This window comes from Lagopus muta, chromosome 1 (genome assembly GCF_023343835.1).
Source record: "Lagopus muta isolate bLagMut1 chromosome 1, bLagMut1 primary, whole genome shotgun sequence".
Taxonomy (NCBI): domain Eukaryota; kingdom Metazoa; phylum Chordata; class Aves; order Galliformes; family Phasianidae; genus Lagopus; species Lagopus muta.
Window position 1 is genome coordinate 9,698,298 of NC_064433.1, and position 27,732 is coordinate 9,726,029.

The 27,732-nt window shown below is 34.1% G+C and overlaps 1 protein-coding gene and 1 long non-coding RNA gene across 8 annotated transcripts in view; one reads left to right on the forward strand and one right to left on the reverse strand.

Moving 5' to 3' along the window:
* The window catches only part of PCLO (piccolo presynaptic cytomatrix protein), a 318,968-nt gene that overhangs the window by 253,083 nt on the left and 38,153 nt on the right, over positions 1 to 27,732 (forward strand). Inside the window, exons 15-23 of one of the 5 annotated variants that reach the window (XM_048934047.1) lie at positions 941 to 1,071; positions 2,736 to 2,762; positions 4,943 to 5,036; positions 7,515 to 7,586; positions 9,937 to 10,117; positions 11,356 to 11,550; positions 12,768 to 12,950; positions 22,925 to 23,066; positions 26,685 to 26,752. In XM_048934047.1, coding sequence (XP_048790004.1) covers positions 941 to 1,071; positions 2,736 to 2,762; positions 4,943 to 5,036; positions 7,515 to 7,586; positions 9,937 to 10,117; positions 11,356 to 11,550; positions 12,768 to 12,950; positions 22,925 to 23,066; positions 26,685 to 26,752 — 1,093 coding nt within the window. The remainder of the gene's footprint in view (positions 1 to 940; positions 1,072 to 2,735; positions 2,763 to 4,942; positions 5,037 to 7,514; positions 7,587 to 9,936; positions 10,118 to 11,355; positions 11,551 to 12,767; positions 12,951 to 22,924; positions 23,067 to 26,684; positions 26,753 to 27,732) is intronic. The other 4 variants (XM_048934048.1, XM_048934051.1, XM_048934052.1 and 1 more) reach the window with 4 other exon arrangements.
* Positions 9,174 to 27,732, reverse strand: part of LOC125688257 (uncharacterized) — a 44,112-nt gene continuing 25,553 nt past the window's right edge. The window contains exons 6-10 of one of the 3 annotated variants that reach the window (XR_007374666.1): positions 18,747 to 19,066; positions 18,356 to 18,608; positions 11,372 to 11,540; positions 11,207 to 11,275; positions 9,174 to 9,991 (exon numbers count right to left, since the gene is read on the reverse strand). This is a non-coding gene — a long non-coding RNA (uncharacterized LOC125688257). Of the gene's footprint in view, positions 9,992 to 11,206; positions 11,276 to 11,371; positions 11,541 to 13,132; positions 18,609 to 18,746; positions 19,067 to 27,732 lie in introns of those variants that run through there. The other 2 variants (XR_007374667.1, XR_007374665.1) reach the window with 2 other exon arrangements.

Here is a 27,732-nt window from a genome sequence, read left to right on the forward strand (position 1 = left end):
CTTTATTCATCCCTGCCTTTTTGTAGATATGGTCTTCTCATAGTATTAATTATTTCCATAGTACTGTAGCATGACACTAAGGTAGTAAATTATCATAGAATCATAGAATGGCCTGGGTTGAAAAGGACCACAAGGATCATCTCGTTTCAACCTCCATGCTGTGTGTGGGGTTGCCAACCTCTAGAGCAGGCTGCCCAGAACTACATCCAGCCTGGCCTTGAATGCCTCCAGGGATGGGGCATCTACAACCTCCTTGGGCAACCTGTTCCACTATGTCACCAACCTCTGTGTGAAAAAACTTCCTCCTATTATCTAATCTAAACCTCCCCTGTCTTAGTTTAAAACCATTCCTCCTTGTCTTATCAGTATCCACCCTCATAAAAGCCATTCCCCTTCCTATTTATATGCTCCCTTCAAGTACTGGAAGGCCACAATGAGATCTTCCTGAAGCCTTCTTGCAGCACTAAGGAGCATGATGGGATTTGGTAGGTCAAGCTGATGGTTGGATTTAGTGATCTTGAAGGTCTTTTTGAACCTAGATGGTTCTATGATTCTATTCTATAATTCTGTAAATTCCTCCTTCTACTTGGGCTCTGGAAGTCAGAATTTCTTTAAATTTTTACTGAATGAACTGGCTATTTCTCAGTAGAATATCAAGTGTTCAAATTTTATGTGCTTTTTACTGATTGGAATAGATCAATATCTGTGTTGTTTAAAAAAATAATAATAATAATACTGACAGTGTTAAAGAAACATTTCTTTCAAAATTCTAAGTAATCATCCAGCATCTCATTCTAGTCAGTAGAGTGAGACAGAATCATCCAAAATGGGGAAAGCAAAAGGTCTAAAACTCACCTAATGCAAAGGATTTTTTGAGAATTTGAATAATTTAGGAAGATAAATTAAAACTAATCTCGCTGTGTTTAAATGTGTTCTCTAGCTTCAAATCAATTACGACAAACACCTTGGCAACCTTATCATCCATATTCTTCAGGCAAGAAACCTTGCTCCCAGAGACAATAATGGCTATTCTGATCCCTTTGTTAAAGTTTATCTTCTTCCAGGGAGAGGGTAAGTGCAGGATGAATTCAAGCCTGAACATTCTTTCTTTAAATTTGTTTCTTATCACTAATAAACAAAATTGAGAGCTTATAGAAAGTGAAGGTACAACACCAGGAAAAAACGTGGATATTTAATGAGAAGCCAGATGCTACTTCCAGGAGGATGTGCAATACATTGCTAATGACTTCAGACACTTTTGGGTAATTTTTGTAGATTTCATCCACTTTTTCCATCTTTCCATTTAAAAAATGTAGTACAATGCAGAATTTATATTGAAAGAACAGTCTGCTGAAGGGTAATAAATATACAGATTTCAAAGTTCTCATTAGAAATCTCTAAGATGTAGTGAAGTGTATGGATTTGGGAATAATAAATTGGCCTTTGATTCTGTAATACAAAAAAACCCTGCAAGTTAAGGTTAAAATTGGATTGTTGCTTTTGCTCAAAACACTGCAAATTTGGAGCAGATTTGCAAACATATACAATCACAGTAGCTGATACTGGTTTAAGACTGCAGTATGATATTAAAAGTGATAAATAATAGATAAAGAGCTTTCTAATCACATGTGATTTTATTTCTTCATTTATTAAGAGTTAAGATACAGTTTTATAAATTCTGGCAATCTTGTATTAAATGACTATACAAATCTTGTATTTAACCAATTTTATTTTTTTTCACAGAGCGCTGCTTTTTAAAACTTTGCCTGTTATTATAAATAGCTCATTAATGTTCCTTTAAAAGATGTTTTTCTGTATCAGCAATATTATAATTCTTTTTTTGTGCCGTAAATTTGCAGAATGTCATATATACAGCAATAATAATCCTGCTGACTTAAATGGCACTACAGATATATCTTAAGGATCAAATTTTATTTTGCAAAGATGAATTCCTGAAGACATTTCAATTTGTGTAGTCACACTCATCCCAAAACACTCTTAGTCTGAGGCCATTTAACTAAAATTATGCATTTCTGATCTATTGAAAGTAAAGTGCATATTCAGGTCACAGTTCACATTTGACATATAGAGAAGCACAGCTAAAAGCATACAAATGGTTCAGCTAAAGAAATACATGTATGCTGCTGATTCAGTCTGTACAGCATTCAATATTGTTCAGTGGCACTGGGTCTAAAACTGTTGCTGGATAAAATAGGAACAGGTCCTAAATTTTGAGAGCATTTTAATGCATCTTGCCAAATACTTGTCCAATAAATTTTACTGGGAATTTTACATATTCACACTGTTGTAGAAGTTAGGCTTTGAACTACAGAGATGTTCAGCCTGTAGAATTCTAGTTCAGATCCAAGCATTAGGTTCAAACTTCGGGCTAAGTTATGAAGAGTTTGAATTTTATTTGGGTTTGTTACTGTAAAATATGGCAATATTTTCTAGTTTCTGTTTTGCATGTATTTCAGGACTTTAGGGAATAATGCAAATGAAGAGCCTCTCAAAAGTGCAAAACTTGTATATGAAAAAAGAAATGTAAACTGCTACTAAATATATTTTATCAGAAGTTAAATCCTTACACATCTGCTTACTCTTCATAATGCCTGTTTCCTTTGATTCTGATACTAGCAATTACCCCTCATTTACGTTTTCTTTCATCTTTTCTCTCTCACTATTTTCTCTCACATTGCTTCCTCTGTGCTAACTGTTTAATCCTGGATATGCAGACAAGTCATGGTTGTCCAAAACGCAAGGTAGAGTGTACTGTCTTTCAATTTTCTTCTTTAACTTTTACATGCAAGCATGATGTTTTGATGTGCCTGTGCACGGAAAAATAGATTTCTCTTGAGTTTTTACAATTCATGATTGCTTCTATTTATTCATTCTCTAGTGAATTTCATTTCCAGGTCAGCAGAAATTGAAAGCAAGCAATTAATATTCCTTGATATAGTAATATGTTAGGCCAAAACTTTGAGGGCGAATAAAATTTGCTTTGAAGTCTGGAAGGATTTAGTTTAATCACAGATATCTAAAAATACATTTTCACTCACTGAAAGTTGTAAAACAACAGTGAACTTGTCTCAAGATTTTGAGTGGTGGAGTGGCATCATACTGACAAGAGGAACAACATTGTTTGAAAGTGAAATGGAATGTTTTTCTCTGTACACCTTCCACAGTGTGTATACATTAATACTAAATATCACTCTAGATAATCAACTAGATCAATGCTATTTGAGAACATAAATGGCTATTCAATGTATTTGAATTTTTAGTAATTAGGCCTACTAATTTTTCCCAGATTTGGAAATGTAAAGTGAAATTCAGTTCTCAAAGTACACTAGTATCAACAAAGGCTAAATACGTAATAGTAATTCAACCTTCATTCTGCATTTCTTTAAAAGTAGAAAGCTGGCCCAACAAGTCAACAGATGTCTTTTTAGTGAACATATTTAATAAATACTTCCCTTTTTGGAGAATAAGGCCACCACACATTCCAGAATTAGAGGGAATGACTGCAGAGTAGTATTGAGTTTGCAGAGTGAAACTGCTGGTGCTCAAAAACCAACATTTATATATATATATATATTGTCATATATATATGACATATATATAGAAATATATATGTCAATGAAACATGTACATGTTTTGCATAATTAATTCAGACCCACACCAATCTGGTACCCTGCACAGTACATATTAATGGCAGGCCAATTTAAATGTCTCTGATGTGCTTCTTCTGAATTAATCTTACTTGAAAGGAATCTAGTTCATTAACTCAGGCTATACCACAATGTGAACCAAAACATAGTTCAATCACAAGTCAGAATTGGGAAAATCAGGAGAAAAGCTCACTACCAAATGTGAGTGTAAGGATACCATATGAGTTTAATAGAACAGGTACAGGTCATTGTGTTCTGCTTGACTTTACCACTGGAAAATAGCCCTGGACACATTTGTTCTAGTAGCAGATGTATGACCTTGCAGTATGGGAGGTTTGAACAGAAGTCAATGAGAAATTAAGTTGCAGAGTGGCAAAAGTAAGTTCATTGCCTTATATCTTTTTGGGTTTTCAAAATGTTAAAAGCTTTTCATGTTCTCCTACCCTGCTCTTTTGAGATCTCCATTACAATTTATATTAAATTAAAACTGGAATGGAAGCAGACATCAAAGCTCACAGCACTAGATAAATCCATATTCTATTAGAGGTTTGAGTATTCCTTTCTGCATCCTCAGGAAATGTAAAGTACAATAGAAAGCACTATTAACTCTTTTTGAGAAACAGATTATGCAGGCATTTTTTTTTTTTAAATTCCTGGCTATTGATAAAAACAGTCATGAGGTTGATGTACTTTTATGTTTGTTTCCAGGATCATTATAGGCAAATGCAGACTACAGGATCAATAAGAAATTAGTGTTTCTATCATTAACAGGATATCATATACCCCATGGCCTTCATTAAATGTTCTAGTGAAATAGGAATCCTGTAATTAGAGACTATAACCTATAAATATAATGGATTCCTGCTACTTTAAAGTGCTAATAAGAGGATGGTCTTGGAAAAAAAATCAATGCATTATCACTGTCATTTCTAATCAGAGTAAAACATCTATAACGAGAGAACAAAGCATATGTGCATTTGCTGACTGATGCTTTACATTGAAATAGTTATAGGAAGAGAGACATCACTGAAGAGTTAGAAGATATTTTAAAAGGCCATGTCAGGAAAAAAATGCTAGGTGTAGTGAAAAAAGCCATAGGCTGTCATTGTCCTCTTGCAACCCTGAGTTCTTAGAGAAACACGGGAAGACATTCTTTTCTTTGTCTGAGAGTTCTTTTTGCGTGTGTGTGGATGCGGATTGGTTTTGTTTCATATTAGAACTGAAAGAAGCAAAAGATCCTTAATGTAATGTTTCCTTCCTTTGTTCAAATTCAGTGTCGAGTACAAACGGAGAACTAAGTACGTGCAGAAAAGCTTGAATCCTGAGTGGAATCAGACAGTCATTTATAAAAATATCTCCACGGAGCAGGTGCGTGACTGATAGCAATATTCACTGTGATTTGCTGTTTTATTTGTGTGGCTGCAGTGCTTACTACGAAGGAAGCAGCATTCCTGGCAGTTCTGTGAAGCCATGTGAAATCTTAAAAATTTGAGTGAAATTTGGAACTATTTCCTTACTGCTGGTAAAGTTCATAATATCAATATTTTTTTCTTTTCTTTTTATTCAGAAAAAATGATCTTTTGTGTGCATTACATTCACAAGCATGTCAAAAGTACGGATTAATTCTGAAAATGATAATGGAATACAAGGAATAAATAAAAAGACAAAAGCTGCTGAAGTAGATGCAGAAATCAGAATAACTCTTGGTTTCAAAAGCCATGCCAGTTCACAGAAAACACTGATCCTGCCATTTTCTTTTTCAAAAATGTTTATGTAGTCTAGAGATACACGTTCAGATTTAACAGTAATTTACAGCAGTAGACTTAAAATATGAATCTATTCAACAAAATTCAGAAGAGATTTCATTTCCTTGGTATAGAAAAATTTAAATCACATCTGGGAAGAGGGTCTGTGGAAATCTGTTTCTCGATGGCTTCATAACCCTAACTGATATAAGGGTTTAACTGAGGCAGTATGTATCACTTCATTCTTCTTTTTCTCTATATCCTCTGTTAAAGAGAATTTTTACTTCTCAAAAAAGATTAAATGAAACATCTCTTTCTTTCTCTCTTCTTCTTCCCCCACCGCCTTTTTTTTTTCTTTTTTCCGCCCCCCCCCCCCCTTTTTCTTTCTTCTCTTATCCACAAGACAAAGCCCAGAAGTAGTTTTGGCTTAATAACAGTATTTTCATATCGTGTTCCGAGTTCAAATGATATTTACCATGTGTTTAAAGTTAGCAGGATCAAACTGCTCTGTCTTCTAGCGGCACTTTCTCATTTTCCTTTGAGTGCATTGCCTACTTGCAGAAACCTACTTTCATATGGAAACTATTTCAGAAAAATCATTTTCAGTAATGTTACCAGTTAAACTCTTGATGGAGATATCAGCTTTTGGTTTCATTAACTAAAGAAAACTGGAGGATGTAAGGCAAAACCTTACTTTGCTGTGATGGTATAATTGCTCCTTTTAAAATAGGCAGCCATTCAGTGTTCTTTGCCTTTAGTACATAAATATATCTTTAGAAAACCAAATTTTCCTCCTCTCTGAAACTCATTTCATACGCTGCTTAATAAAGGTCTTCAGATGATTTTTCATTGTCATAATATTTTATGAACTTATTAGACTTATTGAACTAAGAGATTTAGAATAGAAATCTGAAAGAAATGTAGAATACTGAAAGTATTCAGCACAGTTTTATTATCATATTAATGTAAAAAATGCTAGTGAAGTAGTGTTGTAGTTACTTGAAAATCATCTCTATTTTTCTGTTTCCACCAAAAATCTTTCAACATCTTTTTTTTCTTTCTTTTCCTGGATCTGTACATTTTTCTCTCTGTCCTTACACAGTCATCACTTGTAACAAGAAATGAACATGTCCTCCCAGAATAGCAGAAGTTGAGACAATGCATTTCTGGAAAGTATTTAGGGTATTCCTGTTTTCAAGGACAAAAATACATATACTCAATGTAGCATCTAGTAGGAAATTGTGTAATCCAGGAAAGTATGGAACAGCGATTTTTCAACTTATTTTTAGGTTATTTTCACATCAATGCTGTCTTGGACCATTTAAGAAAAGAAATTTTATTCAGTCAAGGAAAACGTCACATTTATTTATTATTATTAGATTGTTCAAGACAGTTGTTCAATTTTTTCTTAATTTTAGCAGGTATTCTTAAGAAAGCTGTGTTAAAAGTTCCCTAATTAGGTAGGATTTAAAAAGCAAAAGATTAAGAAATTACTCTCTATTATTATTTTTATTTAATCTTAGCTGTCAAGTAATATTTTTATATTCTTAAAGAATGCAGTCTAGATGCTAAAAATATAATTTCCCTTTGTGTGGATTTACCCAAATATACAGATTTTAACTGGTTTTCCAAAGAAACTGGATTTGTGCATTTACTCATTTTCTAAAATTTTCTGGGAGCACAATATATTCATAATACATAATAAAATGAAATTGTTAAAGACGAGATAGAGTGATTAAAAAATGTCTGGATCTTTGTTATGTTAAATGAGGGGAAAGCAAAACTTAAGAGGAAATGCTAGTCTTCTTCACTTACAACTTCAGTCTGATTTCATATATCTCATTCTCCAGGATGGTGGGCACACATGCTGTCACAAATAACATGTGGAAACTCCTAAAGTCGAGCAAAGCAGAGGCCTATTTGTATTGATAGCAAATAATAGCCCCAAATTATTTTCCTGATATCAAAGTTGATGGGAAGACAAAACTGCCTACATGACAACTATGAAAAATGGGTACAAAAAGGAGATAACAAAATGAAACCACTTGATCTGAAGTTTATGATGGCAGTGGGCTTACTTATTTTTTTACTTAAATTGCAGCTGAAAAAGAAAACACTGGAAGTAACTGTCTGGGATTACGATAGATTCTCCTCGAATGACTTCCTTGGTGAAGTAAGTGTCTTTCCTTCTCTCTGTTCTGACTTGATAGAAAGCTGATGAATTGCATGTTAGTATCAGTCATTACATTATGCTATTGAGACATGTTTTAGCACATGTGTAAACTAACTGCAAGGTGAGTTATTTGATCTTTCTGATTCAGGCTTTCCTTTTTTAACAGAGAAAATGAGTAACAGCACTGCCAATGTATAAGCAAAAGCAAAATTTTGTAAGACTTATTCTGAATACAGTAGTAATTACTAATAAATAAGATGAAGGATCCTTGGAAACAGTCTGTCTTTTAAAAAGCACATGAATATATATGGATGTACTGGATAATAGAGAATTATAAACAATAACTAGGACATCAAAGAAGTAATTAAAAATGTTATTATCGAAAAGAATCATAATTAGAAGCCCAGAAAAATCAACTGCTCAAATTACTGTTCTTATACAGAGTAACTCAGTTCAGTCTTCATTTGAGTTTAGCAAAAGTGCACTCAGCTCAGCTCGAGTTTCCAATTGTGTAACTATAAAACTGAGCAGTCAGTGTCACTATTTGAATAACTACTAAAACTAAAGATGTATGGGAAGCAGCTACATGATTACTTATTCCCTGTATGCTGCATCAGATTTCCTGTTAAATTCAGCATTTCATCTGATAGCAAGGTTTTACTAAATATTTACGTCATTATTATTTATGACATTTAGAAAACAGATGCTCCAGCAGCTACTTCTAGAGGAAATTTTAAACTTTTGCCTTCAAATGTTTTCAACTTCTAGAATTATTTTATTTATTAAATCATTCAAACTTAAATATGAAAACAATACTTCAAGGAAAAATGAAGAAGGCTATCCAGTGTATTTCAGGAGTATTTTGAATTCCAGTGGAATAATGCACAGTAACATCAAATAAGGGATATCCAAATTGTGCCCTGAGGAATTTTTAAAGGGCTTGCACAAAAGCACAAGCACAGATGGCACTGAGCATCACAGACTGCTAGAAAATTGAATAGAGCCATCACTGCTTGCACGCCACCAAAATCAAATGACGTATCAGAGTTCACATCCGTGAGAACAAACCCTCTTGTCTTCATAACAGAGACACTAGCTTACATTGTCTAGTTGGAACAATTTGTAACCATGTTAACCAAGTTGTTCCTCAAACTGTTACAAAAAAAAAACATACTAGAGCAGATGCTAAGTAGTTAATTTGTTCAGAACATTTATAGATTTAACCAGAGATACCAAGACAAGTCATAAACAGCCTATGATATTGAAAGAAAAAATGGAAAGAAAAAAACCTTGCAACCTTGTAGGAAAAAAAAAAATCATATATGAAGAAACTTGTCTATCTGTAAGCTTAAAGAGGCTTCCTTTTATTCAGAGTCTTGCATTAAACTGCCAATGAAAGCCTGCCTAGCACTTCTAAAGCCTCTATCTGATATTAGTTTTAACTCTTTTACCTTAGTGACAAATGCAAGGCTATTTTTGTCCGTTCTTTCATTCAGGACTGTAATGGCCTGCTAGTAGTTTATAACTCCTTGCTTTCTGTACCACAAGTCCTTTAAGAGTCTTTACTGGTAATAATGTTCTATAATGTTCTTTTTTTTTTTTTTTTAGACTTTTTTAAAAATAAATTTTCCACACTCCAGCTAACAATGCAAATGGACTAGAGCGGATTTTTAACTACGGAGTTTTTTGTTTGCTTGTTTTTTTCCCATTAAATTTTTCTTCTCATTGCCACATTATGGTTTCATTATGGTTTTGTTTCCTTTTTTTTTTTTTTCCTTCCAGTGAAGTTTTCATGCTTTGCCTATTGACTATATTGCTGAAATGCAAAGGTTTCCCTGTTCTTTTTCTGTTGCAAATTCCGTAAATTTATTCAATTTTGAAAGGAACAAGACCCAGTCTCATAGTACCAAAGACCTTATTAAGTATGAACATCATTTGCACCTTTTTTTACACTGACAATAAGGAGAAAATAAGTGCACAATTCTGCTAGGATGTGTCTATACAGAGGCAGAATGACGAGTACTCTCTTTAGTCTTGCCATCAAGCTAGTGCTCAAAATGTCATCATGATACGGAGCTTTGTCTAAGCTCATATTCCATACCAAGATTTTGCTGAGGTGTACACACAGTGATGTACTAATAAATGTGGGTTTCCAACTACAGCTGGTTTATATCAGGCAAGTTAAGACTGTGAGCAGAGAGTCCTGAAACTGTCAGCACCCAACCTTTTATACTCTGAAATGCTTATATTTGATTGTGGCTTCTGACAACACAACTGTAGATGCTTCTGCTGTACATCACCATTAATAGATCAGATATAGACTGTACGTTGTGTTTTGGTTCAATTGTAGGTATTGATCGACTTGTCCAGTGTCTCTCAGCTTGACAACACTCCTCGGTGGTACCCTTTGAAAGAACAGAGTGAGAACATTGATCATGGGAAATCTCATTCTGGACAGAATAGCCAGCAGTCTCCAAAACCATCTGTCATTAAGAGCAGAAGTCATGGAATCTTCCCAGACCCTTCCAAGGGTAGGAGTAACTCAGTGCATTTGATTTAAATTTTTTCCCAGGTGACAGGAAAACACTTGCTATTTCTGAGTTCTAATGGAAAAATAAAGATACCATTATAAGTTTGCATGTACTTTTATTAAAAACTTATTTCTCTCTGTGGTTAATTCATTGGAGACCTGTGCTAATGCTTAACTCGACCCAGTCAGTGCTAACAAGCTCACTGATACTTGTGTCATTAAAACAGAAACCTTTAAGCTACATGATATTTTTACATCTGCTATAGATTTTGTGACTTGCTTTTTTTTTTTTTTTTTTTTTTTTTTTTTTCTTTTCTGGTAACTTTGGCTAAATTCAATGCGTCTTTAACTTTCAATTTTTCTTTTAATATTCTATGACATTTCATCTTCATCAATGCCACATTAATATTTTATAGAATAACTATTATACTATAATAATACTTTTGTATTTCTAGTCAATAATAATGGGCTGTAATACATTTATATTACAATGGAAATCAGCAGAGCTGACATAGTAGAATTTTGCTAGTTCTTACAAACAGAGAATTGATCTCGATGTCTCCTGCTCCAATAAATGTTGGTGTTGGTTTTTTGTTTTAGTTTTTGTGGTTGTTTTTTTTTAATACTAAGTACTCATTGGCCAGTTGCCCTCTTAAGAAACATCTGCAATATCAACACAATTACATTCCCAAATACAATCCAGATGAGAGCCTCTGAGGGATAAGTCTCTGCTACATCTTTTTTCTACTTCAGTGCCATGTTTTGGTAGCAATTGGTGTCTATGTAAGATCTACATCCAAATCAGAAGTTAGTGCAGAAGTTATTAGACCAATCATTCTGCAGGAGATAGAGAAATCTGCTTTCATTACATAAGATTCAATTACCAGCACTAGGAATACTGGTTATTCTTCACATGATAGTGAAGTAGAAAGCAAGAAACAAATCAGGCTTTAGTCTACTTCTAATCAACCAGAGTGGACCAGTTCAGCAAGCATAATTAACAGATGTTAGAAATCCAATAATACATGAATTATTCTCTGGGAAATTGTGAGAAAATAGAAATTGCTTCTTAATAAACTGAGTTACCTACTCACAGTATGTCCTGAGACGCTGAATGGTGTTGCACAGATTAATCTTTATTCTTTGTTCTAGAATGTAGCTAGAAAGGCAAAGTGAGAGAAAGAAAATGAGTTTGTTTTTAATAAATGCAACACTTGTGCTTCTCCATTTCCTTGGTAGACATGCAGGTGCCCACCATTGAGAAATCCCACAGCAGTCCAGGGAGCTCCAAATCTTCTTCTGAAGGACATCTACGTTCTCATGGGCCATCCCGCAGCCAAAGCAAAACCAGTGTCACTCAAACACACCTTGAAGACGCTGGGGCAGCCATCGCTGCTGCTGAAGCAGCTGTCCAACAGCTTCGCCTTCAACCAAGTAAAAGACGCAAATAAATTCCTCAGCATGGCAGCTTAATGTTCATCTGTTGCCTTTTTCCCTGCTGTCTTTCCCTCTTGGCTATTTCTTTTCTGTTCTTGGCACACTGTGCTCACTCTTTCAATGTCTTTCTTTGTGTGCCCGTGTGTGAATACATATAATTACAATATATCTTGTATTTAGATGTCTTTTATTTATTTATTTTAATTTATATAGACTGCAGTGAAACTGGCTGTTTCTCCATCACTTTCTTCACTCATGGTCCATGATATTTCATAGTTATGCATGACTCACAGAGAGTTCCATTGTGTGATGATGTTTTGATGTCTAAATAACTACGATAACTAAATAACTATGAATTAAGTAACAAAAACCTGCAGAGATGCAGTTGCCAGTTTTGCAAATTGCACACAGGTACTGAGAGCACACTAACAATAAGCTATACCTATGAATAGTAACCAAGCAGGGCAGTATCATATAGAAAAGATTTAAAGTTGGAAGAAACAGTTTTTAACAGCACAACTCAGACACTGTTTTTTGAAACGTGATTGTATCTAACGGTGTTTGGAAAGGAAATGTAAGGCAACCTTCTTTATCTCTCACATAAAAACATGTTAGTGATGAGCAGAACAGCAATACAGAAAAATGTTAAGTACATGAAAGAATTAACAAGTAGATTTTGAGAGTGTTAACATGTTATCCAAGTTGGAATTCAGAGCTAAGTCAGTTGTTGTCATACAGGTTTTCTAGGAATTTTTCTGCCACACTTTGATTAATGAGTGAGGATGGGTTTTATCTGACATCTTCAAATAGATTAATAAATTAGAACTTTTCCGTTTAAGAGGATAGCTCTCCATAGCTATCATTCCAGCATCTGTTTGTTAGTTGAGCATTTAATTAACGGCAAATCAAACTCTCTGACTGTGGATTCATTGTGTTTGTCTTCAGGATTTGTTGATATGCCATAAACTTACCATGGTGCAATGCAAAAACTAGGGGGAAATTATTTCCCTTGCCTTCACCATCATTAATAAAAGAAACAGCCAGTTTTAGTACTCTTTAATGCTGTGCATGTGGTGTCTCTTTGGTGTTTGAAAACACTACTTATTTAAATACAGAAAGAAAAAAAAAAACACTTCTGTTTGCATGAATAACATTTAAGCTGGTTCCATCTGAGGATACATACTCTGGGTTTCCATTTCACCACACTGCCACAGCAGCACATAAAAGCGGTCAATCTAATCATGCCAGGAAGCAGCACAGACACAGCATAGCAGGAGTCCTCCCTATTCAAAGAACTCAGTCTGACAATCTGCCTCCACCAGCCAATGACAACAAAGACCAAAGCCAACTAGCCCTCAGGAAAGTGATGTCTGATGGACCAGTCAAGCCTGAAGGAGGTGAGCAGAAGGGCATGGTTAAGAAACACGACACATCCCAAATCCTTCTTGCCATGTCTACTAATTCCTTGCAATATTTAATTATTTATTTTATCCTTTTGTTAAGTGCTGTAAATGTTAACATGAATCAAGAACTCTGCTTGATTTTTCAACATCAGCACACAATTACATAACAAAAAAAAAAAAAAAAAACAACCTATGCTAAGAGATGTTATGAAACGAAAAGCATATCTGCTTCCATTCCACTGGAGGACTTCTCTTGAAAATTCTTATAGTTTTCCTCATGTTGTCAGCTAATGAGAGCATACGACCAAGTTAGTCTGTTTAAGCATGATTAAACATACCTTGTGACAAAAAAACTAATTGCACATTTTGTTTCTGGAATTCTAATTGGGACATTAACAATGTATTTTTTCTCTCCAATATTGTTATGCCATAGGCATAGATAATTTTTTTAACCCACCAGTGGAAAGGAAAGTTTTGATCCATGTATAGCTCAATCTTTTGACAACTCTCCAATCAGTCTCTTACTTTCCACCTGTAGACATCTGTTCATCAAATCTAAATGCTATATATCATCAACTTAACCATTCAACACAAATAAAGAGCCAGAATCTCAGCTGATTCAAATTGACACTGTTCTATTGACTTCTGGAGCATTTTGGTTATTTCCAAAGAATCAGAGGGATTATCCAAATAAACTTAGAGATTGGACTCTCAGATCTTCTCTTGTGTGTATTCCCTTTCCAACCTTACATGAATTATTGTAGATTTTTTGGTTAACACTATTATATACCATGGGCAATAAAGTGTAGCTGAGAATGTAAGAGAAAAAGAGGGCATGATATTTCAAATGATTAATGACAATGGGTCATTAAATAGTGTGAGGGAGAAATGACAAATTAACAAGGGTAAATATAATTAGTAATTTTAAATATTGCAGTTAGAAAGAACGAGTTGTATCTTCTCTGAAATCTTTAAGAAAACTTCTTTAAAATTATATTCTTATGTTCACATGTGTAGCCAGACTCTACAGCTCAGCTTCTGACACCCAGTTCAGGCAAAGGCTGGAGTAGATCGTGACTCTAGTTCAGGTACCATAACTGAAAGATCCATCCTATTCCTGGAACATCTTCCATAGAAATCTACATAGATCATGATTTTTTATGGTGCCATGTGTGTAGACATTTGTCACTAAGAATTATAGTCTAACAATGTATTTTGGCTGAGAGAAACAATGTTAAACCCTTTTCCTTATGATATGAAGTTGAAGCAAGTTTCACACATATTATTTTATGAATCAATATACAGTTGTCTGAGAGCAATTTTAGAAGCATGTTACAAAGCCCTAGGAATGAGAGCCATCATTTATATCAGTGATAAATGAGGTTGGAATTACTATAAGAAGACATGGTACTTTCGTGTTTTTACTTGGACAAATACAGGTAATGCACAATGGCCTTCACAATTTTGACAAGTTTGGTTTCAGACCTGTGAGAACTTTGGGCTTCTTACTATTCAAAAACTAGTTTGTTCTAATTTATTTATGTAAGGTGGGCTAATAATTACAATTTTGAGGGTAATTGATCAGTTATCTTCAGTGAAATGTTTAAATTAAAACAGGAAAGGTTATGAGCTTAAATGGAAAAGACACCAAGATAAATCTGCTTTCAAATTTCTTTGAGTGAAAAAGGGGAGCTGAGGGAAAGAGATTTCTTCTTTAATTCAACAATTCTAAAAGTTGAGACAATTGTAAATGATGAGTATTAGGGCATCATCAGTTTGAAAGTCCGTTCCTGGAGGGATGCTTCTTGGTTTTGTTACCCACCCCCATCACTATTTAATTTATTGGCATCTGGTTCTATGAAATAGAACAGTTGACTTAGCAAGTTAGTACGGGCTGATTTTGCCTTTTTTGTCACTAAAGGTAAAAGCCCTTTCTTAAGAAAGCCATTACAGATAATGTAGAACATTTTTATTATTATCACATCAATTTATCTGAATGTGTTGGAGAACAGCACATTTCAAGACAGCTGTTTGTTTCTTCAGGCCAAGTAGTAGCAATATATGGTGTTTCCACAATGGTGATGGGGAAAAAAATCTATTGATAGATTTATATTTAGATTATTTATATAGATTTATCTGTATATTTATCAGTCGTTCACACATAACTTAAGAGAACCCTTAGAAGGGGTTACGTCCTTTAACTTAGTGTTGTGGTTGTTTTCTTTTGTTTTTTTTTTCTCTTGCATTGGATTGCCACTTAAACAAAACCAAACAAAAGAATGCACCAGAGAAATCGTTCTCTACTTCTAGACCTATGACCTTTCCCACAGAATACATTTTGCTAGTTAGTGAGTTAATTATATGTCTGATGAGAAGTAAAAAGGAAATCATAAACAAAAATATTACTCACAGTACTGTTAATGAGGAGGATATACATCACCTTAAGGTTATTAGACTGAACTATTTCTTTATTTTAAACAGTAAAAAATGTATTTAAATTGATCTGTTTTAAAATTAAAGTGAAGCCACAACAGAAGATTTTGTTCAGCACATTTGTAAAAGCCAATATTCAACTACAGTACTTAATTAAAAATATACCCTGAAGAGTAGCGTCCTTGTTGCCTGTGAGAGATAAGAGTGCAATCTGCAACTAAACAAATTGCACAACGTACATTCCCCTCACACCCTTCAAAAAGGAACAATAAATTTTCAGAATAAACCCTTTTAAGGCAGAAGCAGCAAGGGATGCAAGCCACAGGGAAACAGAAGTTTAAGTTAATTTGAATTCATTTCTGTGAAAAATTTGAATCAGAGCCAATTAAACATTCACATAAAATTAATCATATTCCTTTCAACATAAACTGTGTATCAGGGTTTATCCTGGGTTATCAGGGTTTATTAGTCAGCTTTTCAGATAGCATAAATCAGCCCACGGTCTGCTTTTTTGTCAATAATTTATCCCATAGAATGATCTCGCCTGTTATGTGGAAATTTATTGGTAGGTCATTTATGTTTAAAGTATAATAAATTATTTTAGAGTTCTCCAGATAATTAAACAATTTCAAATATTATGATTATAATTACTGGCTCTCTGTATATGTGTATATAAAAATGTAGGTGCATCTGCAATAGTTATTTCCTGATTTTATCTAGAAAGTCTTTTCAAAGATAGAGAATAATTAGAAATAAGTAAACTACCTGGCTTAGTTTTAATAACTTCTAATAATGCAAGTGAGAAGGATAAGGAAGAACGTAATTTCACTTCAGCAACAGAAGTGGAAGTGAATTCAACAAACGAAATAGGAAGGCACACTAGCTCCACACACACAAATCGCCATTTTTAAAGTATGCAGTTTCATAGGTAGCTTTGGTATCCACACAGATATTTTATATACCTGCCTAATGAGTATAATTCAATAATAATCCATTGCAAATAATATCTTTATTTGAAGAAGGAGTGTTAGTTTTGCCCCCAAATATACTATTTACATTGTTTAAATTTATTACTTTAAAATAACAAATATTCAATGGAAGAACATATTTTAAAACCAAATAAGAGAATTTCTAGAAGACTACTCTGGTTCTTCCTAGGGTACTTGGAACACAGTATATCAGTATTTGAGTACCTAAGTAAATGGTCTAGACCTGAATATTATTGTACTCTAATGATTTTTTTTTCCTACTCTTCCAAACTGGCACTCATGAGAGATATACTGAGTCAACACACTCTTGCTTGAACATGCAGATCATCGTAGATGCCAAAAGAGAGATCAGAGCCTTTATCTGCTTTAGTCTGTACTTCTCGTGTTGCTTGACATATGTAGAAAAAGCACCAGGAGGAAAGTACTCAACTTTGTCTCAAGTGTCAGTATAACAAAAGGTTAAAGCTACAGCAAAATGTGATCTGATGTATTTGCCAGTAGGATATTGTTAGCAGCATAAAATCCATAATACAGGTCTGAGCCAGCACAGTGTAATTTCTAACCACTTAATATTAAAATAAAATAAAATAAAATAAAATAAAATAATAAAATAAAATAAAATAAAATATTAAAATCAGCAGGAATTGTCTTTATCACAAACTAGTGTTCACAACAACGTAAAGTGAATGGAAGCTGATTCCTAGGTTCTGTAAATCTTTTGTATTGGATTGACTGTGGATTTAAATATCTCCTCATCTGTACTCCCATTTTCACATTTTGATAGGCAATATCTTTTTAGTTCCTACAATAATTTAGGATACTACCTTCACACTTACGTAATTTACTGCCCAAAGCTGTTTTATATAAACTCCTCCACCAGTTTCTTAATTTCCAAAATAAAAGGGTTTCATGTTGCTACAAATAACCCATTTCCAAGAATCATTATCAAAACAAGAACAGTATGTCCTCTCTCTCTGCAGATAGCAATAATTTCAGGCTGTATTTTGAGTCCTGTTTAGTCTAAAAGTTGGCACATTTTGCTTTGACTATTCCTGCTATTTACTCTTCCACCATTTTAAACTGACATGTAATTTCAGGAAATTGCTTGGATTCTTCATCTGATAACTTCTATTTCAAAAGTCCATTAGATGGTAGCTGAAGCTTATGAAGGACATTAAAAAAAAAAAAAATTGGAATTGCTTTGCTGAGTAAAGAAATACCATCACCACATTTTCAGATTAGTGCTATTTTGCCACCGTTATTCACTTCAAATGGTAAATTGCTTTGCACAACATTGTGCAGAAAACTCACAAAATATCACTTCTTGGTGAGTAGTCAAAGCTGTGCCTGATATACAAATGCAGCTGAAATAGCTGAGACCATGATTTAAAGTAATTTTTGGAGTAAAGGAGAATGAAGGGAGGAGACTATCAGAACTGTCCTGGGGCATTTCTCACTGGCTATTTATTCTGTATCTTTATTCTGTTGGCAGTTCACAAAACATGCAGCTAACAGCCCCATCAAAAGAATGTAGTTAGCTCTGTAGAATTTCATAGATCAAGTTGGAACAGTACTTTTTATTGCTAGCAAAATCTTCTGAAAAGTGTGTAAACAGCAATTTTGGGGCAGTGAGAGTATGGTACACTGAATCAGAAGACAAGAGAGAGAGAATAATAGACTTCTGCCTGAAGACGTGTGACATGAATAGTCTGGGATGATAAATACCCAAAGCAGATCTGTAGTTTCACCTGCTTGTGTGGACTTGCACTGCTGTGTAGGATGGTGTCAGCCCTCTTTGTTGCTCAGGGCTTGTCGCAAGACTGCCAGTCCAGATAACTCTTTTTCAAACAATTAAAGGCAAAATCTCAAAGCTTAATGCTGAACACTAGCTAAAAGACATTTTTCTGTTTGGATTACAAATTGGACTGTCTTTCTCAGTCTGTTTTGACACCTGAGTTATCACTTCTAAACACATACCTGAGAAGTGGAACATACATTTGAAAGAAAACACAGTTTCTGCAATTTAATGACCAGGAGAAAGCTGAGGCTGTTCTATTCACAGAACGTCTCAGTCATGCTTTTTGTATTATTCTCCTTCTTTTTTTCCCTTTTCCTCCATATCTGTTCACTCTAGAAGGATAGCTGAAGTGGTGACAACACTGGACTGTTTCTCTTTTCCTTCTGACCGATTTGACTCTTCATGACAAAAGGTTTTTTGTGAATATCCTTCCTACATTACATTAAAAAAAAAAATAAAAAAAACTTTATTGAAAAAGCATATTTATTGAAGAAAAAAAAGAAAAGTTGATATCAATTTTTTTCTTTTCTTTGAATCCAATATACTTTCTTAGACGACGGCAGGACTTACCTGTTTTCCTTGCTGCATCCATAAGACAAATTTTCTTAAATTATTGCTTTTATTCCAAGAAGGCATTAGGGAATATGGATGAATATTATTCTCTCAAAAGAATATTCTTTTTTTTTTTTTTTTTTTCTTTTTAAACAATGCTGAATAAAAAATGTATCACTTTAATCATGATCACTATTTCTTGGATAAAAAGTCTTATATCAGGGTCACTAATTTCCACTTAGAATCTGAAAGAATTCCTTTACGGAATCAAGAATTCTTCCAAGTATTTGTGTATTATTCAGGAGAGTGGTTGAACTGAAACTTTTGCTCATGCCACCCTGTTGAAAAGATAGTAGAAAAAGTATTATGAAGTGTTAATAACAACACTGCATTGCTGGCTACTAAATATCAAATTTCTACCCATAAGCACAACTTATGTACAGGACATTTCCTCTAAGAGCTCAAAGCTAAAGTAATATTGACAGATGAAAGTGAAATCAACAGAACATCAATTTAGCAACAATAGCAGAAATTCTGTTTAATCTTTCAGAGGAAGCAGCTCATGTTAGAGCATTAATCTTTCATTTCTGATATCTGTTCATCACAGCCCAATGGCTGGACAGCCGAGACATAACTGAAGTTACAATACACAGAAACCATGAAATATCCTTTAGAAAGAAAAAACAGAGAACAAAGAAGGGGATGGAAAGAATATTTCTTTTCTTGAAGTAAGAAGCCAAATTATCATTTTTTATAATGATTTTCAGTTATCCTTAGTCTTTGATCTGCTGAAGGTTTCACAGTCTTTTCATTAGTATCAGGTGTAGTTGGCAGCAACCTTGAACGTGAAAATCTAAATCATTTTTTGAGGGATTGGGAAGTAATTCGAAAAAAAGAAAGAGCAAGGAAGGAATAAGACATAGCTCTTCCATACTGTGTTTGTGAGATAGACAAAAGATGGCAGTTGCCTTTGAGCAGGTTTCTATTTACATAAATGCTGTACATTTAGACAAAACAAGACTATGTCTTGCATTATCAGGCACTTCTGTGGTACCAGAAAGGAGTATCTTAACTCTGTACCTCAAAATGCTAGAGTAAATCAATAGCAAGATATGTAACTCTCTAAAGTTTGATAAGCAGAAATTTGAATTTTCTAGCATAAGCAGCTGTCAGCAGAATCTCTAATTCAGAAGTAAAACTGCCTATTCTCACTTTAGTTTTGTGTCCTTTATGTGGACATGTAGCCAGCTGGCCAGTCAGTGTGGTGATTACTCTGAGGTCTTCACAGACCTTAGTCTAATAAGGCTAGAACAGCATAATAATGAATTCAGTCTTTCCAGTGGTGTTCCTAGGACAACATTTGTACTTGATTAAAAACAAGGGATAGAACTGGAAATGAGTGTATAAATTTGGCAGATTACAAAGCTAACCACAGTTATTCTAAATCAGACAAAAGATTGCATCCATCACCTTCATCACAACTTTCTCATATATCCAACAGAAACAGCATCACATATACAAATTTCTCATATATCCAGCAGCAGCAGTTTACATGTTTCCATTTGTCTGTAAGAACTACAGATATGTAGAAAATGTAGTGTTTCATATGTTATGGAGGAGTTCTCTGTATCTACATTTATTTATTTATTTCACAAGAACATCTATAAATCTATTTTTAAGTTTCATCTCCTCTTTCAAACTAATGTAGTTCATTGCTCTCATATAGAAGACAGAAAAAAAGTGAAACCTTGAACCTTAGAATTTTCAAAATCCAGTAATTAATCTAAATTTAGGCACATTATACCCACTTGGCAATAGATATTTCTGAAGATGATCAATACAGAAAAATACATAAATCAGACAAAACGATAGTGAAACTAAAAATATAGTACTGAATGTATATTAGAATATACCTCCATCAGAGGAAATGATTACATTTTGATTAATAATGGGTGTAAAAATTTCTAAACCAGTTATGAAGGCCAGATTCAACTTTTTGGACATGTTAAACTAGTTTTTACATTCTAACTGTTTTAGAAATCCACCAGTTATACTAAATGAGTTCAGGCACTACATTTTACAATATAATCAATATAAATATGACCCAGATATGAACCACCCTTTGAATCACAAATGTTATGGTGCAGATCTATGTCATATTAGGTAAACTCATTCTTAGTGGAAGGACCAGGTATACTTTCTGTGCTAACATCATACTGCCTTTTCTTGCATGGGTTATGCAGATGCGTAGCTATCCAGATTGTCCTCATCTCTGAGACATTTGTCATGTCATGACTAAAAACAAACCAACCAACAAACAAGAATAATAATAAGAACTACAAAAAGTAATCCCCAAACTCCAAGCAGATATCAGAAATCATACAAGTGACTCATTCAACCATCATGAGAACTGAGGTGACGGACTAGTTTGGCAATCATGATAAAGCCCCAACAGGCTGTTTAGTATATGGAAGCTGACATAGTGCCTTATAAAAGGGAGCTTGACCTCTTTTCTCCAAAATCTCTCTTGCCCAACATTTCCCAACACCAGTTTCCTGACACGTCAACTTAATCATAAGACTTCACTCACAGCACCACAGAATGAAAATGATGGAATAGCTAATGCTCATAGCTATCTGAAGAGAGAATACTTCAGTGGTCTGGCTGCCTGTGCTGCAAAAACAAGAATGTCTTTACCTCCAGAAGAGATACTGGAAGTATCTGCTAATAACATTAGGATTTTATGGTTTATTAATTTGTATTATCATCCAAAAAAGACATCCTTTTATTAATGCACGTAGTTAAGAATTTGAGATAAATAATATTTTTTTTGTCTAAAAATAGTTTTGATTGACAGATTCTTTCTGTGGCTGTAGGCCTTAGTGAAACAGATGAAGTTAACGGAGTTGAAAAAAGCAATTTATGAGATTGTTTGGCCCAAGAACTGACGGCATGTGAAATGCTTCATTCTTTTCATCCAGTGTCAATTATTAATCTGATACTAATCTAATCTAATCTAATACAATACGTTAGAAGAGTCACATTCATCTTTGTGGTCCCACATTAAGAAGCATTCAGCAGTTTTCATAAAAAATATTATTCATCCAGTCACACAAAAATAATCTTGGTTGCCAGCTTAAAGCAGAAAACCACTGGGGCTCTGGCTCTTATTTGAAGTAATTTCCATTTAGATATTTGATTAAATTCTTACTTAAAGAAGGATCTCTTTTAACTGCTTGCATTACTGTTTCACAGTTCACCAAAGTAAGAGAAAACCTCACTAAGGCTTCACAGAATAATAAATTTAAAGGAAAGTATTTTATCTAAGGTATATATGCTCAGTCACTTGGAAAAGATTAAGCATGACAATAGATGTACTATGTTTAACTTAAAAATTAAATCAAAAGATTTATATTAATATTTCCATGATAATTTCATTATTTTATATGAGAATAGTCTTTCTACTGTTTGTGTAAATTGATTATTATGTGTAATGTCACTGAGTCCTTTTTATTGTATATATTTCTCAACTTGCTAAAGACTGAATACTGGAAAATTTGTTCAGTGTATAGCAGTATTCAAAACACAAAACAATACATCTGACATACGACAAAGTGTTTTAAGCATGAGTAGTGCATTGAAATTCCAGGCAGACAGTAAGAGATATCCAGATAGGTAAAAGCAGTTGAGAAATGTAGTACGGTTGCAGTGTTACGTCTGAAGAGGGTGGAGGTCTTCATACAGCTTCTGTGACTGTAGATGTTGTACATATATTTCCTTTCAGTTTCCTCATAGTCATAAAATGTAATGAATGTTTCATGAAGAAGAAGAGGAAGGCCCATCACATTTAAAGGGTTACCCTACAAAATGTTTTGGATGAATTACTGGTTTTCTGTAACTTTAATCAGAAAAGCAGCGTTAATCAATCTAACCCAGTCTTCTTTTCCTTTAGGACATTGATTTGAACTATTATCATGAGTGAAGAAAAATGTTCTGGTGATGCTCTGGTTTAGACCATATTCTATGTGAAAATAAACATTATCTGCAAAAGATGGTACCACAACACTGGAATGTAAAGTAAAAAAAAAGTAAAAGATGTTACAGCATATAATTTTGATAAATTCTATTTTTTCTTAATGTGGATGACACTGATTTTTTAGAAGGCATTTGGTAACCCATTGTTCCTGTCTGTACAGCAAGGTCTACTAACCACCGACCTGCAGAAAGTTCTGTCTCCACTGGCTCATCAGTCAGTAGTTTTGGCAGTGGATACAGCATGGATAGTGAAGGCAGCAGCAGTGCCACGGGAGAGAATAATCTGTTTCCCATCCCAAGAATGTAAGGCTTTTCCTTTAATATTCTGAATCTTCTGTGCACTGATTATGTGTAGTGCTTTCACTGCTAGTTATCTTCATATGTAGTTTCCTCTGCAGAGGAGTTACTGAGTTACACGGTAGAAAAGCAGTTAACTGTAGAATTTCTCAGAGCTCAGATTCTGCTCTGTTGAGCTGTTAATAACTATAAAACCTCTTCCTAAATCTCATGATTTTATTGTTGTCACACAGGAGACATCCAAGACTTCCATGCAAGCATTTTGAGATGGGCTTGGGTTATGGTTTAGTAGTGCAGTTTTCCCATGCTTGAGGCCAATCCATTTAGATTTTCAGACCGATCTCCTGGAATTCCCTAACAAAAAAAAGTAATTTCTCTTCATCAGATTAATGTTTGTAGCCTGAATTTTTTGGCTGTTCTCAAAATATTAGTCAGTAGTTATTGCTCATTCAGTATCTGCAGTAGCTGTTACATGTTTTCCTTTGCAGTCCAGAAATAGAAGTCACAAGAACATGATTAAAAAAGCTTGAATTTAAAAAATAAAAAGAGGAAAACAAAAAAAGGCTCAATTTTTTCTCCGGAGCAGTGATATTTCTAAATATTCAGCATTCTTTTTAGTAAGATCACAACATACAAAAGGCTAAAAAAAAAAAACCTACAGCTACTAATCTAGGATTTCTCTCTCATCTATGGAATCCAGGAGAGCAACACCAGCTCAGGCTATGGAATGCCAATTGCTTAATTTTATTGAAATTTTCAATCAACATAATTTTAGGTCAAAATGAGTTTCACTTCTCAGTGGCAAAAAAAATCCTTTAATTGAATTTGACAATATCAAAAGAAAATTATTTTGCAATCATTCCTAATGAGAAAGACAAAGGTCTATAAGGTCCCTGTGTACAGAAACAGGAGGCAGCACCTAGTATAATTTTAGTAGACATATGCTAAATTGAAATCTACATAATATTACTTAGTGTGAATTATCTAGCAGGGTGACAGTATCTTATAGCTACTTGTATTTTGTTGACAAATTTACTATTCTACTAAGCCTTAAATTGGCTGCACTTTACTGAAAAGCAGGAATAAATCTCCAAGATTTTCAACCTTTCCTTTGTTGTAATTTATTCCACTGAATTTTGCTTAATTAAATAAAATATATCCAAGTCCTATTTTTTTTGCTGTATGGACTGCATCATATTCTTATTGTGCTCTTAAATTGTGATGTGCAGATTTTGAATCTCTAAAACTTACGTCAAACACACAGACAGCAATTTTTTCTTATTTTGTTAGTTTTAAGGGCTTTACACAGTAATTAATGAAAATGAATGACAAAATTAATGGTTACCATCTTAGAATCATATTGAGAGAGAATGTTTTAAAACACATATCTGTTCACATTTTCAGGTTTGGATAAAAATAATTATATGTCTGATTATATACATGACTGAAATTCATAGAATCATAGAATCAATGAATCATAGAATCATAGAACGGCCTGGGTTGAAAAGGACCACAGTGATCATCTAGTTTCAACCTCCCTGCTATGTTCAGGGCCGCCAACCGCCAGACCAGGCTGCCCAAAGCCACATCCAGCCTGGCCTTGAATGCCTCCAGGGATGGGGCATCCACAACCTCCTTAGGCAACCTTTTCCAATGCATCACTACCCTCTGTGTGAAAAAATTCCTCCTAATATCTAACCTAAACCTCCCTCGTCTCATTTTACTATCCACCCTCATAAACGGTCATTTCCCCTCCATTTTATACACTCCCTTCAAGTACTTAAAGGCCGCAATGAGGTCTCTTCAGAACCTTCTCTTCTCCAGCTAAACAAACCCAGTTTCCCCAACCTTTCTTCATAGGAAAGGTGCTCCAGCCCTCTGATCATTTCAGTGGCCCATTTCTAGTCAGTGTTATGTTCACACAGACTCGATAATACTTCAGGGACTCTGATCCTGTACATGGATGTTCAGTATACCCATGAGACCGCTGATCACAATTTGAAGTATGAAGTGATCAAAATGATTTAAGAAGTCTTGGCATATGAAAACATCTTTGTTGATTTCTCTGTTTAGAATGAATTTCTGATCTACCAATAGAAAAGTGTTGACAGCTGACTTTTTACTTTAGTCAGAATGATTAGTAATGAAATTTTAAAAATAATAATTTAATTAGTAACACCATGGGAATTGTTTGATGAATTAACTTATTTTAATACTTGCCAGAACTAAACATTGGCTCAAATATCAAGAGAAATTAATCATTTTATACAGTTATACATAGATGAATACATTTTGTAGCCTATTTAGGAAATAATTTATAAAAATCTCTTATTGTTCATTTTTAATATCCTTGAAAAATACATTTCTATCTATGACAACAACTATGACTTTGTACTGTGTAACCACCTGTGTAAGTATTATGGCCCACACAAACCTAATGCAGTTCAACGAGACCAAGTTCAGGATGTTGCACTTAGGTTGGGGCAATCTCAGATACTGGGAGATCTCTATGAGAACAGTCCCGTGAAGAATGACTTAGGGGTCTGGGGGGACAAAAAGCTGGACATGAGCCAGCAGTGTGCTCTTGCAGCCTGAAGTGGATAAGCAGTGGATGCCCATCCCTGAAGCTGTTCAAGACCAGGTTGGAGGGGCCTTGGGCATCTCTGATCTACTTGATAGCAACTAGGCCATGGCAGGGGTTAGAACTAGATGTTCTTTGAGGTCCTTTCCAAACCAGTCCATTCTATGATTCTGTGAATGTGTGTAAAATAATATTAATTTAGGATGCAAATGTAAAATCAACTAACAATATGTAGGGTCTAATAATTCTTTTATCATGCACATACTATACTTTGTAAATAGGCACATAACTCACAGGAGCAGATGTGTTTTTGATGGTGATTAATGCCATGCCTTAGAGCTTACAACAAGTATGTTTAAAGATTAAAAAAAGGAAATAAAACTTTTTAACCTAACATTCATAAACTGAAAACAGACAACTAGACTCACATCCACATTAGATTCTTTCTACACCCAGGGTCCACCAGAACATGCTTTATTCCACTTACCTTGCTTTAAGATAAAGTCTCATATCTTGTCTCCTGTGATGAATCTAAACTGCACTGTAAAATCTGTCACTGGAAGAAAATACTTTCCAGAAACAAAATCTACCTTTGCAGTAATGATATTGTAGAACAAATAGCAACTACTTCCATATTTCACCATTCAACATAACAGTATAAAGTGAGGTGAAGAGTTATGCAGACTGCTTGCAGAACCCCAGACTGATGGAAGGCAGGTTGCAAACAGCCTCTGGTTGCTCCGTTCTTCAGGAATGCACAGGCATAGTAAGATGTGATTGCAGTTGTCTCCAAAATAAAAACAACGAGAAAAAAGTGTTGCGATCTGTTTAAATAGCAATAGAAAAAAAAGCTTCTGTCCTGTTTATTTCCTTGAATTTTCTATACTGTGTATATATATATGTATATATACACATTTATTTCATTTCTTTTCAATAAAGTTCTCGTGCTGAGACATGATTCTTTGGCTAAGGTATACCATTTGCTTAGATCTGATCTCTTCATGGTCTTATTGACAGATATGACCATATTCTTTTTTTAACAGAGGGAAGATGAGCCAGAATGGACAAGAACCAATAAAGCAGTCGGGAGTGGGATTAACTGATGCAGAAGGTAAAAAGAAATACAAACAACGCTACAGTGGTATTCCCTTCTATTTATAAAACTGATATGACAATTTCTCTTAATGATTATGTGATGAAAGATTAGCTTATGCTCTCTTTGTATCATTGATTAAGGTTCTCTCTTTCATTTATTCTAAAGGCCCTTTGCACATAGCACCAATGTAATGAGTCTTCAGTTTAAATGAGAAGCTTGTTTTACCTGTGTCCTTAAAGTTAATTAAATAGATTGCAATGAATAATATTTGTTTTTCAATGTTCATTGCTTTTCATAGTATTGGAATAAAAAAATATGAAGTATGGAGCTGACTCAATACCCATTAAATTGATAGAAAACATCCAGTGGCTGTCAGGCTCTATTTTTATAGGATTTCAGAATACTTCATGAAGAAATTAATTTTGTTGACTAAATAAAACATTAACATTAAATAAAAATGTTAGCTGAACATCAAGTTTGACCACTGCACTTAAATCATATTAAAACACTTATCTGATTGGGAAATCCAGAGTGAATGTTTTTGGTTTGTTTTTTTTTTTTGTATGAATGTGGTTCTACCAAAGAAGGAGCCACTGTAATACTGAAGATGGAAAGAGCCTGACAGGATGGCTGTTAAAAGATACATGTGCAATGTGAACATTGTGTATAATAATGGACAATTGCATGAAAATTAAGAGTCAGTGTTTTGTATTGAAGGATATGTTAGGAAAATTCCATTTCCCTTTACCTGTAAGGTATTTTCTTTCAAGTATATGCTTCTGTTGACCTCAAATATAAAACCTAATTATTGTGACCCTCATTTTGTTATTAAAATAATATTTTTATCATTTGAATGAATTTCAGCACTACCTTGGGTTTTAATTAATTGATAAATTGAAATTTATATACACAATTGAAGTCACTTTAAGTTCAGCCTTGAAAAAATCATTATTTATCAGGTTTCTGCAATCTCTTTACATGGAGTAATAATTGTT